At 38.9% G+C, this 13379-nt stretch overlaps 6 protein-coding genes and 1 non-coding gene across 7 annotated transcripts; 2 read left to right on the top strand and 5 right to left on the bottom strand.

Annotated features, from left to right (window-relative positions):
- Window positions 1–9: 9 nt before the first annotated feature.
- Window positions 10–405, bottom strand: Tsp_08775a (hypothetical protein; the record flags this gene model as incomplete). The annotated part of the gene is made up of 1 exon (XM_003373998.1): window positions 10–405. A coding segment is annotated over exon 1 (396 nt), but the record flags the coding sequence as incomplete, so codon positions are not given.
- A 91-nt stretch (window positions 406–496) lies between these two features.
- On the bottom strand, window positions 497–698 carry Tsp_08774. Its single transcript has one exon. It is a non-coding gene; the product is annotated as a U2 spliceosomal RNA (small nuclear RNA).
- A 1396-nt stretch (window positions 699–2094) lies between these two features.
- Window positions 2095–2437, top strand: Tsp_08773 (lethal(2)neighbour of tid protein). The gene is made up of 2 exons (XM_003373997.1): window positions 2095–2121; window positions 2153–2437. The coding sequence occupies exons 1-2, from the start codon at window positions 2095–2097 to the stop codon at window positions 2435–2437; spliced, it is 312 nt and encodes a 103-aa protein (XP_003374045.1).
- Window positions 2438–3375: 938 nt separating this feature from the next.
- Tsp_08772 (dehydrogenase E1 component superfamily) lies at window positions 3376–5310 on the top strand. The gene is made up of 5 exons (XM_003373996.1): window positions 3376–3420; window positions 3604–3696; window positions 3828–3954; window positions 4488–4627; window positions 5116–5310. Exons 1-5 carry the CDS (start codon window positions 3376–3378, stop codon window positions 5308–5310), a joined length of 600 nt encoding a protein of 199 aa, XP_003374044.1.
- Window positions 5311–5862: 552 nt separating this feature from the next.
- On the bottom strand, window positions 5863–7537 carry Tsp_08771 (tRNA pseudouridine synthase A). Its single transcript, XM_003373995.1, has 5 exons — window positions 7399–7537; window positions 6968–7023; window positions 6769–6918; window positions 6537–6730; window positions 5863–6466 (listed from the first exon to the last, which is right to left on the bottom strand). The coding sequence occupies exons 1-5, from the start codon at window positions 7535–7537 to the stop codon at window positions 5863–5865; spliced, it is 1143 nt and encodes a 380-aa protein (XP_003374043.1).
- Window positions 7538–7900: 363 nt separating this feature from the next.
- Window positions 7901–10045, bottom strand: Tsp_08770 (tyrosine-protein phosphatase auxilin). The gene is made up of 8 exons (XM_003373994.1): window positions 9962–10045; window positions 9838–9885; window positions 9532–9732; window positions 9306–9456; window positions 8629–9189; window positions 8397–8551; window positions 8147–8323; window positions 7901–8005 (listed from the first exon to the last, which is right to left on the bottom strand). Exons 1-8 carry the CDS (start codon window positions 10043–10045, stop codon window positions 7901–7903), a joined length of 1482 nt encoding a protein of 493 aa, XP_003374042.1.
- A 13-nt stretch (window positions 10046–10058) lies between these two features.
- Window positions 10059–13212, bottom strand: Tsp_08769 (putative cyclin G-associated kinase). The gene is made up of 12 exons (XM_003373993.1): window positions 13086–13212; window positions 12129–12247; window positions 11968–12076; window positions 11755–11894; window positions 11567–11692; window positions 11411–11500; window positions 11281–11347; window positions 11029–11154; window positions 10837–10972; window positions 10565–10760; window positions 10373–10495; window positions 10059–10262 (listed from the first exon to the last, which is right to left on the bottom strand). Exons 1-12 carry the CDS (start codon window positions 13210–13212, stop codon window positions 10059–10061), a joined length of 1563 nt encoding a protein of 520 aa, XP_003374041.1.
- Between the last annotated feature and the right edge of the window lie 167 nt (window positions 13213–13379).

The raw sequence follows: 13379 nt of genomic DNA, 5'->3' as shown, positions 1-13379 counted from the left end.
TTTACTAACGTTGGGAGTGCGGGGCGAACTGGCCTCACTACGGTCCGCAACAGCGTTACCGCATACGGCTTGGCCACATTCCGCACCACAGCTCTCTCGTCTTTTTCCATCACCGCTTGGCGCTCTTCTATTACGGCGCGCCGTTTTACCCGTAATTTTCTTCGATTCCACCACGTCGACGTCCACAGTACTCGCCGATTCACCTCCGTGGTGACCCGCTTCACGAACCGACGCCTCCATCAGCTTCTTTCGCCCACGCGTAACCATCCTCGTACCAAGGTCCGTTGCGCTCGTACTACTGCGAGATCCACGCCGTCTTTCTACCCGTACAATTTGGCCTTCATAGTTGACCTCTTTTCCGCGACGGCGACCCGACTTCAAGGCTGGTGTCTTTGCACTACACATTGTCGCTGCCACCCGGCTGTCACTCGATCTCACGAACCACTCGACCGATCGTAACCAAACCGATTCCAATTCCTAAAACACAATTCCCCGAAGGGAATAGGCCGTTCCTGAATGTAGTGCAATATCAGGACGACCCGCGACAAATGGTGGTGCGAGCACTCGACCAAATGCCTATTTTTTCAAAAACTTATGCAAATTTCGTAACGAATCCGCTTGGGATTCATACCAGAAATTAAGCTGATAAGAACAGATACTACACTTTGATCTTAGCTTTTAAAAAGCCTTGAAGCGATAGGGTTCCATCGTCCTGCATCTTGGGCTACGCCCCTGTAACGATAATTCCATGTTGGGTTTTGTTTGCGCGCCCCCACTTGAATAATCACTCACGCTTTTAATCCTACGTTATTTCTTGTATATTTCTTCATTCCCCTGTTTATATTTTTGTCTTAAATCCTGAATGGAATTAATTAATTTGTAATATGCAAATTTATGCAATTTTTGGTTTTTCACTGATGAGCTGTCACTAAGGGTGGCAGATGCTTGCATATTATGGAGGCTATTTTTCTGTGTAAAATTGATCCCAAAATTTGTTAATGGCGTATCGGAAACGTCTCCAACAATTTAGAATGGAAATTTTTATTTTTACTTCTGAATTAAGTTCGTTCTTTCATTGTGTGTGCTGTATTATGAGATATCTGTTACAGAATGGAAATGGATTGATTGAATTTTTTCTCTGATGTGCACTTTCCACTGTATTTTTTTCTTTTGCTTGTAGTAGATTTGAAACTTAATGTAGTATCTTCATTTATGTTTTGTTGATTATAAATGTAAGGTTTGTTGTTTCGGCGATTTTTGTGATCGCAATCGTTTCAAGTAGGATATGAAGATGATGAGTCGAACGTTAATCATCTGTACTACTCTGGTTTGGACTACGTATCAGTAGAAAAAGTAAAATACGTGAATTGAATTGAAATATATAGTCAATGCTTGCATTCATTGCACTACGTATCAGTAGAAAAAGTAAAATACGTGAATTGTATTGAAATATATAGTCAATGCTTGCATTCACTAAGTATATTGTTGATACTGAAGCAGTTGTTGTGCTGCCGCTTTGTTGCAATATCGTCCGATGCGGTTGCAGCTTCTTTCTCGGTCAGAATAACTCATCATTCATGAATGATGGAATTAATGCAATTTTGGAAGAAGCAGAAAAATAATTACAGTTACCGATTCTTTATTAAAGGCAGTTAATGGTAATTGAAAAGTTTTGTGGCAAGTGGTCTGACACTTATTAAATTTATAGAACTGCATTTAGAGCAAAATTGTTTTCCGTTCTTATGGTGGTCATTGCATTCATAGTTCACTACACATTATACAAAAACTTGCATCAAGTCGTGTAATTTGCCTTTCAAACTGCTAGTGTCACTTTATTTGCTAATTGACATGGAACATTTGTATTTCAATTACATTTTTCTGTTTAAAAATTCGTTGCAACACATGTTACAGTATGCGAAAGTCGTTGAAACATATATTTCGCTTATTATAAATATTCTAGTAAAATCACAGTAAGGCACTGTATTCTATTCTTTATAACATTAAAAGAATGCTCAATTCCACAGAATAATAAACATTTCCATTTTGGTTATATTATTAAACTACAGTAATACGAAAATTAGGTTTTAATAAATAATGGAATCGTCTTACATTGAAATAATTGTCATTTTTATTGTTTAATCCAGAATTATAGCTGCAGATGGAATATACGAAAATAATTATTTGCGACCGTGATTGTGGTGGAGCGGATGTTGGGCATTTCGAGACAAACGCAAGTTGTAAGCTATTTAATCAGGATTGGAAATATGAAGAAGCCATCAGTGGGAGAGTGTTAGATACCGACTCCCTAACCAACAGATCGTTTTCTCCATGTGGTTGTAGGTCAAAGGATGTAGTCAAAGTCAAAGTTAAGCTATGTACATGGCCACATGAAGCTACGAATCAAGTGCTGCATGTTGACAGCAGGCGCGCCAAGTGATCATTGGGACTAATCAATGGGGCTGTAGCGTATCTGTCGTTCGAATCTCATGGTCAGCTGAGTTTGTGTTTATTGGGATGCAGCAAAAGTGGGGCCGTGTTGATGGCCTTTATTAGAGACCGTAGTCAGAGCAAGGCAAATCGCTAAAACCAATTATTGAATGAACTGATAATGCGCTGTTCTTGCCGTGCGTTACGCAACCATTCAACCAGTGCCGTTATTATTTATTTTCATGATCATTATTTCATTTTTTTATTTTACCATTCTTTCATTATAAAATAAATGTATAATAAGCATATATGTGATAATATTATTTACGCACAGTACCATACGTAATACAGCCTATGGTATTCGACATGCATTGAACAAACAACATTCCTGTTGATTTAAAACTAAACTATTAATACAAATGTGTTCAAATATTCTGGAAAATTGTTGTAATACATTACATTAACAGGCGATTTTGAGTTTCGAATATGACGTTAAAATTTTCATGAATGACTAGATTACAGTAAGAAATTAGTAAAAATAAATTTCATTAATATAAAAGTATTTTAATTTCCTTAAAATTCAATTTAACTTTAGTTTCAATTTTCATACAACAACAACTATCAGTTCTACATTACTATTTAACAGTTGCTGCAATTAATAAAATAAAGAGGATGAGCAGCATTTGTAAACTTACTTTTCAATAATTGAGCGGCATTCTGTACAATTGATTGTCACCATTATTTTGCATTTGTAACGTATTTACGTAACAGTTTTTTTATTTTAAAACATTTAATTTCGAACTTGAATTCAATACAGTTCCTATTCAGTTTGAATCAACTTGGTAGTGGGAAATGGTTTTTTTTTTGTTTTATTGCATTGTTGAATAGAGAAAAACGATTTTAATAGTTTGTCACAAATGTTGTCTGTTGTTTTGTGTTTCAGTGGTAATGTACGTTTTGAACTTGGCCCGTTGCGTTCCATCGCCAGCTGTGGTGAACCGTTACTTTTAATTTTTGCGCTTTGGTTGTGAATGATATTCGTTGTTTGGTTTCAGATTGGCCGTAGTGCCGCCAGATTGAATTTCTCGACCGCAGCAGAAGCTACTTTGGAAATTACAGTTAATATTGCGGTTGAATTGGAAAATTTCTTTTCTATATGTTGAACGTGTTTTTCAGCCTTTCAAAACGCACAAGCTTGACAGCGCTCCTGCGCAGCAAGTGACAGTTACTAGAGATGAAGCCATGAAATATTTGCGCGAAATGTTGCTGGTGCGTCGAATGGAAACAACTGCCAGCAATATGTACAAAGAAAAACAGATTCGTGGCTTTTGTCATCTTTATTCTGGACAGGTGGATTGAAATGAATTGGTGAATATTGAAAATTGATGAAACATTTTCAGGAAGCCGTTGCTGTTGGTATGAAAGCTGCGATGAATGAAGACGACTCGATAATTACAGCTTATCGATGCCACGGATGGTCGTTGTTGTCTGGCATTACTTTGAAGCAAGTTTTCGCCGAATTAGCCGGTAAAGTTTCAGTGCTTTATTTTTGCTAATCGTGCCAGTGTCTTTTTGTTCTTTACGTCTGTGTTCATAACACTGACCGATTAGACAATTGCACTTGTTTTAAAGGACGCGTTTCTGGGGCAGTTCATGGTAAAGGTGGCTCTATGCACATGTACAATGCGAAACAGCATTTTTATGGTGGATGTGCCATTGTAGGTGCTCAGGTTGGTAATTTTGTTTGCTGAACATGTGCATTTTTGTTTGTCGACACTTGGTCCATTGCAGATACCTGTTGGAACTGGTATAGCATTCGCTTACAAATATCGGGATGAGAAAAGAGTGTCATTTTGTCTTTACGGAGACGGTGCATCCAATCAAGGCCAACTCTTTGAATGTATTATGCTTTTCTGTTTTTTTGTTACTATTTCATATGAAATGTGCGTAAAAAAGCTACACTGTACATCTGATGAAGAAATGTTTTCTCTACAAGAAATTTCCAATTGCACAGCTAATTAAACTTACAATTACAATTCTAATTAACATTATTATTTTAGCGTTGAATATGGCAAAATTATGGCATTTGCCATGCGTATTTGTTTGTGAAAACAACGGATACGGTATGGGAACATCAGTTGAAAGGTCATCAGCTTCGACAGAATATTACACTCGAGGTGACTACGTTCCCGGATTGTGGGTATGTATTGTTTACAATGCATTTGGTATAATAATATTCGGGTTTGAAGAAGTGAAGACAGTAAATTCGTGTTAAGGTGAATGCAATGGACGTGCTGGCAGTGCGCCAAGCGACTAAATGGGTTGCTGAATATTGTCGCGCAGGAAACGGGCCTATTGTTCTCGAAATGGCAACTTACCGTTACTTCGGACACAGCATGAGCGATCCCGGTACAAGGTAATGAAAAAGGGGGAGAATTGTGCAATTTGACATTTCAATTTTTAAGTCGATTTCACAAATCTATCTATTGTTAATCATTTCAGTTATCGAACCAGAGAAGAAATACAAAAAGTGCGCAAAATGCGAGATCCGATCACCAGTTTCCGTGAGAAGATGCTGACGGCAAATTTGGCGACCGAAGAAGAATTGAAAGTAGTTATTATTAAATAGAAAATGTGAACAAAAAGCAAGCAGTGTTTATATATGTAATGTGGAAATTGGTTTTGCAGAATATGGAAAAGCAGATTCGCAAAGAAGTGGAGAAAGCGTTGGCAGAGGCACTGCAAGATCCCGAGCCGCCGCTCGAATTGCTCTACACGGATGTTTACAAAGACACGCCCGATTTGGTTTTGAGAGGAACGTCGGCGGAGGTGGTCGTGCCGGTACCGAAAAATCTAACCGCTGACGTATTGAAAACAGAATGAATTACGTTTAAAAATATTATTGTTGTTCTGGTCGATATAGTGGAAAATTTTGAACAATAAACGATGCTAATCCAAAGGAAAAAAAACGAGTAGACAGACCACAGGAAGGAAACACTGATACCTTTCGTCGTAAAGCAGCAGCAGTTGTTAGTAGACACGGTTTTTAGAACGTCCGCAGAGACGACGGGCAAATAGAAGAATTGTTGAAAATAGACGATTTCAGTTGCTGGTACTGCTAAATTGGCTTGCTGAACTACGAATCAGAGATCGCCGTTTCCATTGAGCAACGATTCGACGTTCATCGGAAGCGGATATGGCATTTCTTCGTCTGCATCGTCTTGAAGTCGGCAGTGAAGAGGGTGGGGCTCGGTAAAATCTGCAAAATAAAAATTTCAAAAAAAAACCCTATAATAAACACACAGACGGACACATTGTGCACAACACTGACCTTTGTCGTCGTAGGTGATCGATTTCAAATAAAGACCGTAGGCCGGCGCCAACGTGAGATGGTGCTTGGCCCAGTTGGCCGGGTCGGGTCGGTTGAGTAGCCATTCAATGTCGTCGAGTTCGATTCGATGCTTCGCCGCCGCGACCATGCAGGCCATCATTCGACGTATCTGAACGGAACAAAACAATTCGGTGCGGATATAAATGGGATTCGCCAAAGCCAGGAGAGACAGAACGAGTGGGTGGGGTTGGAAAATTTACCTGATTGTAGAGAAATGAACGAGAAACGAAAGAGACGTCGAAAAAGTTGAAAAAATCCGAACAAGGTTCGTGCTTGGAATCCATGAGCGCTTTGCCGAAGTCGATATCCAGGCGGGAGATGTTTTTCACAGTGGCGATGCCGGTCGGTCGGTCCAAATTGCCAACACTGTTCGTCATGAACGAGGCGAAATTGTGCGAGCCTTGGAACATCAGCGCCGCCTTGCGGAAGCGTTCGTGGTTGAAAGCCGACGACAGCGCCCAGGCGCGGCGGTGTTCGATCAACGGCAACGAGTGGTGGGCGTTTTGGGTTGTCGACGTGTTGTTCGTTTGCTTGTGGTGGTCGGACTCGAATTCGGGCTTCAAAATTGCCAAACGGTACAAATATTCCCGTTCGAGGGCGTGACGTCGGGCGCAAAATCCTCCAGACACTCGTCTGCAACTGTTGATGCTGGAAAAAAATAAGAAATAAGAATAAAATATTATTCATAATTTTTTTTCTTCACAATCGAAATTCACACCGAATTTCCATATCCAATTTGGTGAGCATGGAATTGAGAGCGGATTTCAAATAGTCGGAATCGAAGTCACGTTCCGGATCCAAATCTACAGTAGCTGTGTTCATGAACGCGTGGACGCCGGCGTCGGTTCGACTGCTGAAATACCAGCGCGGCTCTTCGCCGAGGGGCGAAAGCAAAATCATCGCCAGAACATTCTGATAAAACGAAACAACGCTCTTATTGATTGATCAACTTGTCGACAATCGAAATATGCAAATTTGATCAGGCTTACTTCGAGAACGCCCTGAACAGTGAGTTGATTCGGCTGGGACTGAGAACCGCTGAAACGCGAACCCAAATAGGCAAAGTTGAAAAAATAACGCGGCATTTGTCGGCTGGGTTTCTAATTTATGCAAATAATTTCTGCAATGTCAGAAATTACTTTTGTTCACTTGATCAACACAGATGGACGAACTGCTCGACATTCGACCATAATTTGCCCAATAACCTGAACGAAACAACCAAATAATATTTCATCAAAACATATATATATTTTCTTTTCTTGTCTTTTTTCTTGTTTGCAAGATACATATCTGAAAACAAAAACGGAAACATCGCTTCGACAAAAGTAAACAGGTCAACCGTACCGATTGCGCTATTGTTTTTTTTTCAACACCACAAACACTGACTCTTTCTCTCTGTTTGTGTATTATATGTGTATTGGTTGGAAATTTAATTGCAATGCATCAACCAATTGAGCGAAACAAAATTACAGATACATACATATATATATATATGATAATGTATGAAGCAGCAACGAAACCACATCGCAGCGGCAGAGACAAATGCAAAAAAAAAACTTCCAACAACAACACAAATTTACGCATGCGTACAACACAGAACACCGAACAAAATAATCGAGTGGAAGAAAAAATGAAAAATGGAATTATTGTTCGGCATGAACTGGACTTGAGCAGTTCGGCTCTGAGACGGTTCAACAGCACAGAGATCCATCTATCCATTTATCTATTCAATCTTTGGCCATCGAATCGAATCGAACGAAAAAAAAACCACTTTTTGCACATGCAAATGGAAGAAAAGTGATAAATTTTTGGACTATTAAAAACCAACAGCACAGGCAAAAGTAGAACAACAACGACAACAAGAATAATAATAATTAAAATATAACAAGTAGGAAAAAAGTATTGTGCGATTGTCACCACTGATAGATGTGTTAAATACGAAAATCAACTATTCATCCAAATGAAGGCAAAACTTCAGTTCAGTGGAAAGTGGAATTATCGTAAAACGAATGCAGAGAGAAATTTTCCAATTTCCACGTGAAAAGCATAATAAATTGTGCCGAACCAACGAGACGATTCATATTATTTGAAGGAGAACATTTCGGCGGTCTTTTCAAATTCAGACCACGCGTCGTTCAATTCCATAAAAATCAACTTGGCCAGTTGTTCGTGGGCCGTACCGACTAACTAGAAATTGGAACATTCAAAAAAAAAAATTCAAACAACAAAAAGTCATTGCACAACCAGTGCATACGGTAGTCAGCGCGTCATTTGAAACAGTGGGGAAAGAAAAACCAAACAAACAAACAAATTAACATAAATCATCACCTTGTCGGGATGCACTGCGAGGCAAGCTTTGCGATAATACTTTTTCACTTGGGCGGCAGTGACCAACTCAGCCATACCAATTTCTTCCCATTTTTCATTTCCTTGCCAAAGTACAGTATGCAACGAGCACAACAAACCACGTATATTACGATCTTTCCCTTCGATCCAAGAACGAATCTAGAACAAAAATTTTCAGATTAAAAAAATTTTTTTAACAATTTTTTAAATAAATTAAAAAAAAATTTTATACTTTAATTTCATCTTCAGTCAACAGTAGATTCTCTTGGTCGCGTCGCATCGATGCCAACGATTGCAACGTTTTCGCCGACGAACTCGCGGCAGTAAATCCTTGACTAGTCAACAGATCTTCGAAATGTTTATCGCAAACTTGCAATTTGTTTCGTTCTAGAAAAACAAAAAAAGAAAGGAAAAAAAAACAAATTTTTTTCCACCACAATAATAATAATATTAATAATATTAACCTGACGTGGGCATTGTTGTTGCCGTGATGCTGACGGTTGTCGTCGTTCGGGCGGTTCCCGGCCGGCCGAATATTGCCGTCGACCTTGGCACCGGAGCCACGGGTCGACTCGACTCAGCCTGGTTCAACAACGGCGAACTGTAATTTCTGGTCACGGCGGTCGTACTGGCCAGGGTCGATTTCACCGCCTCAGCATGGGCCGACGGGTCCGACAAGCCGGCATACTGTAGATCCGCGTCCAACAGACTGTCGACCAGATCGTGCCGTTGATCCGTGTCCCAGTCGCGTCTGTTCGAAGCGTCAGTTGCAGTCGAAACCGAGCCCGAATCCAACAGACAACAATCGACCGTATCGTACTGCAAGTCGAGCAGATTGGGATGCTGATCCGTCGCTGGTTTCGGTTGGCGTTCGACCACGCCCGCCTCGCCGAACGACGAGATGTGCAACAAGTGAAGATCATTTTCGACCTGATAATGATCGTCGTGGTCGTCTTTGCTCTTCTCCTTGTTGGACTGTTGAAATCGATCGTCACACTGAAACGGTTGCTTACCAGTGCTCGTTTCTACAATTATTTCAATCAATTGATCAAGAAAAAAAATACGAATAATTCGAATAAGTCTGCACAACTGAACTGTATTGATAAATGAAACGCTGGAGCTCATTTTCAGTGGAAAATACCACTTTGAACGCGTTGGGCACGATGTCGAAATTCCCATGCAAGTCGACCGAATGGCACCCAGTACGACGATCTTCCAGCGCACTGAAATTCAACTGAACACTGAAATCTTTGGGATATTTGTCCCCCTGGTCGACAAAATCCAAATTTTGTCTAAAAATAATTAAAATTGTAAAACAAAAATACACATCGCATTTTAATCTATCCCATCTTTTCCCCTCCACTTACATGTTCATCGTCATCTGGTCGACTGAACAGTCGACGAAGCCGCAGTTGAACTGAAACTGACACATGCGCACCGCGGTCACCGTGCCTTGCATGCGATCGCCGAGCGTGGACCGGGCGTGGCACAGGACGACGGTCACGTCGCCGTGCACCGTCACGTCCAAAGGCACGGAAAAACCGGTACAATCTTTCACCTCGTACAGACTGAAAGTACAGTAGACAAAAAAATATATTCAAGAACAAGAACAATTGAAAAAGAAAAAATTTTCGGCTCACGGAATCGATTCGAAATTATCACCGGAAGTGAACACCTTCCTGTTGTTGGCGTAAATTACAACAAACGGTCGACATCCGCTTCTGAAAGTGGACAGACAATAAATGAATGATGGGAAAAATGAGAAAATCCTGCGACGCATTGAAAAAATTTCTATACTTTAGACGATTGAACAACGGTAACGGCTTCACCGACAAATTTTTCAAGTGCATCGTGATCGGCTGCGGATAAACGGCCGGCCATTTTTTCACCGTATTCAAATAGTCAATATACCTGGAAAGAGAATTAACACGACAAGTAACGAGACGCAAGACAATGAGGCGTACTTGATTTGTGATGGCGACATTGGCGGAATGGAAGGATACTTTTTGAAAAAGTCGACCGTTTCAACTGAATTTGAAAATACTCCGCAAAAATTCAACAACGCTCCCATAATGCAGCTCCCATTTCCAACGTCGTTCTAAAAAATGAGAAAATATGAGCCAAAAACTCCATGCGTAGAATTAGTTAATTTGTTTAAAGAACGTCGGATGAAAAAAAAAATTTGCACACAACTACAACCATACATACCGAACAGTGAACAACGCACACGTTTCTGCTATCTTTTTCCAACCAGTTGTACATGGTTTTGCAAGCAGTTAGCAACAAGTCCAACGACGGAGCCGTACCGTCGGCAAAAATACAATGCATCGCCTATGAACGGATTGGAAAAGTGATACGAAATTGAAAATCAAATTGTTCATCTCATTTTTCACTGCTTACCTGATTGCCGAACAAATCGTCGACGTACGTTCGATAAGTCAAGCTGTAAAGCTTAAAGTGATGACCATGTCGAAGTTGCAACGTGTGCTGCAACCGCGCCACATTGCTCCTGATACCGGCGTCGGTTCCATGGACCGGAACTAGCAAGAACATCAATCGACTGGTCAAAGAATTCAATTCCACTTTGTTGGCATTGCTGAAAAATCAATTATCCACCATAAATCGGCAATGAGAAAATCAAAATAATGAAGAAAAAAAATCCACCACTCTACTTTTGTATTGAATTTCTCATTCTTGTGGACGTATCGCGTATATTCTTCAATATCGATCCAGCCTGACCTTTCAACGATTCCAACATGTTTGTCGTAGAACTGTTGTTTTCCATAACTGGCGTTGAAACTGATTTCACTAAACGCAGACCAATTAAATCAAAACAACAACCAAACAACTACAGCTCGCTTAACCATTTGTGGGGAACAAATCTGCTCTAGCCTGCAAATCAATACCGTACACTTCAGCAGACTGTCGCAATTGTTCAATCAAAGCGACAATATCCCACCGGTTGTTCGGATTTGGTTGAATTAAATTGCCTGAAAAAAAACCGTTCAAAAAAATAATAAATTTTCAATCTATTCTTTTATTCTCACATATTAACGGATGAGCAATTGCGCAACGTTCGTCGTTTTCTGGAAAATTAAACTTCGCATTCAAAATACGCAACGTAGCACTGTCTTCGAACGGATGTTCCATGTAACATAAATAGTACAAAATACATCCCAAAGCCTGAAAATAAATGCCCAGTTTTAACAATTATTCAATCATCATCTTTTTTTTTCCATAGCTTACCCAAATGTCAACCTTTTGATTAATTGGATAATCGTCGAATAAATTTAACATTTCTGGTGCGCGATACATTGGCGTTGTAAATTTTTTCAGCTATTCGTGAAATAAAAAAAAAATTTTAATGTTAGACTCAACTGATTATTAATTCCATAAGCACACCTCCTCGGTTAACGCATCCCTTTTTTGCACCGACCACGATGGATCTGGATAATAACACTCTGTCGTAGCACTGCCGAAATCGCACAACTTTATTGTTCCTTTGTGATCCAAAAGTAAATTCTCAATCTGTACAAAATTAAAAACAAAAATTACACTTTGAATAAAATTGAGACACATTTTAAACAAACCTTCAAATCTCGATGAATCACAGGATCAGAACGGCAGTGCAAATGTTTGACAGCTTTGCATACTTGATAAAAAATAGGGTATATTTCGCACATTTCAAACGGCTTTTGGCGACCACGCAAATGGTTCAACAGCGGCCCACCTTGTTTAAAAAAATCAAAAAACAACAACAGCTTCATAATGACAACCAATATATACGTTTGTATGTATGATACCTGTGCACAGTTCGGTCAGAATGAGAAATTCATAACGACGAGCAGCTTGGGAATTTTCTGATGCAGCTGCAACAAACTGAATAATATTCTCGTGACCAGATACCGATTTCTAAATTTGATATGTAAAATACAAAACCAACGGTTCGACTTCATTTGAATACCAGAATGCATATTTCTCGGTTGATTGTTTTATAACTTTCTTTGTCACCAGCAAACATTCTTTTCAATGCATACTGTTTTCCGTTTTCTGCTGCTGTCTCGTAAACGAATCCAAACCCGCCTGAATAAAATCAAACTAATTATTATATGAAATACGAAAGATGCTCCATCTAAAAAAATTAAATTTCAATCAACAAGATATTGACAATTTAAAATTTAATACTTGTCATTAAAAGTTTTTTTAAATAAAATGAAATATTGAAAAAAAAGATAATTTTCATAAAATTATCATATTACAATTTTGAAATGCCTATAGAGTTACAGCGCAAACAGCGTATGATACTGAATTTTCAGTTTAAACATTGTTGACAACCAAAACGGGCAAATTAGCAACAGTACATTGTGAAATAAAAAATGATTATTCAACAAAACACCTTGTGTACAACTGTAAAACAAGTTTCAAAAATGCTTCGTTCAAACTAAAGCCCCCAGTACGAAAAGAATAAAAGTTGAGGGTAAAAGTTCAAAATTGAAAAGTTCACTTCTGCTTGAAAAACCAATCATAAGAAATAAAAGAACATCTATACATTTGTTAAATAATAAAGCGGATTTTTTCAAGATGAAAATGAAATTAATTTCAATTTTGAATGCATACAGAGTCAAATAAATAATTCTCTGATATGGACAAAAAGATCAATTCAAACTGAATCAAACGGAACATTAAATCGATTCTAATCGCTTTCGCTCACATAAAATTGATTGTTCAATAGACTCAACAACGTGAATGTTCAACTAAGATAAACACATCCTTTTATGGCTATTAAACCGTTCACTTGATCATGCAAACATATTTTGCCTATTTTGTGGAGAAAAGCTATAAAAGAAAAGTTTTAACCTCGAAGTAAAGTTGCTGGATAATTAAATGTAAATTAGCAAAAAAAGGAAATATCTCAAATTACCTTCAGCAATTCTTTGACGGACTCGCAGTCGTTCGGAACCGATTACTACCGTTTGGCCAACAAAATCATCGTCCGACTGATCAGAGGAAGAATTAATGTAATTCAACGCATTCCGAAACAGTTCCATGGCTGCAGTTCACGAAAATTCTGTCGCAAAAAAACGAAAATGAATAATAACTCAGGCACAGAATTTGACCAACATAAAATATGAAATTATTGCACATTTCATAAGCATGTCGCGTTAGTTACGTCATTGGAAACTTCATTTGTCATTGGTGAACTTGGCAAGCAATG

This window comes from Trichinella spiralis (genome assembly GCF_000181795.1).
Source record: "Trichinella spiralis strain ISS 195 chromosome Unknown Scfld6, whole genome shotgun sequence".
In the NCBI taxonomy this organism is placed as follows: Eukaryota; Metazoa; Nematoda; class Enoplea; order Trichinellida; family Trichinellidae; genus Trichinella; species Trichinella spiralis.
The sequence above is the reverse complement of the archived record's forward strand: the minus strand, read 5'-3'. Positions and strand labels throughout refer to the sequence as shown.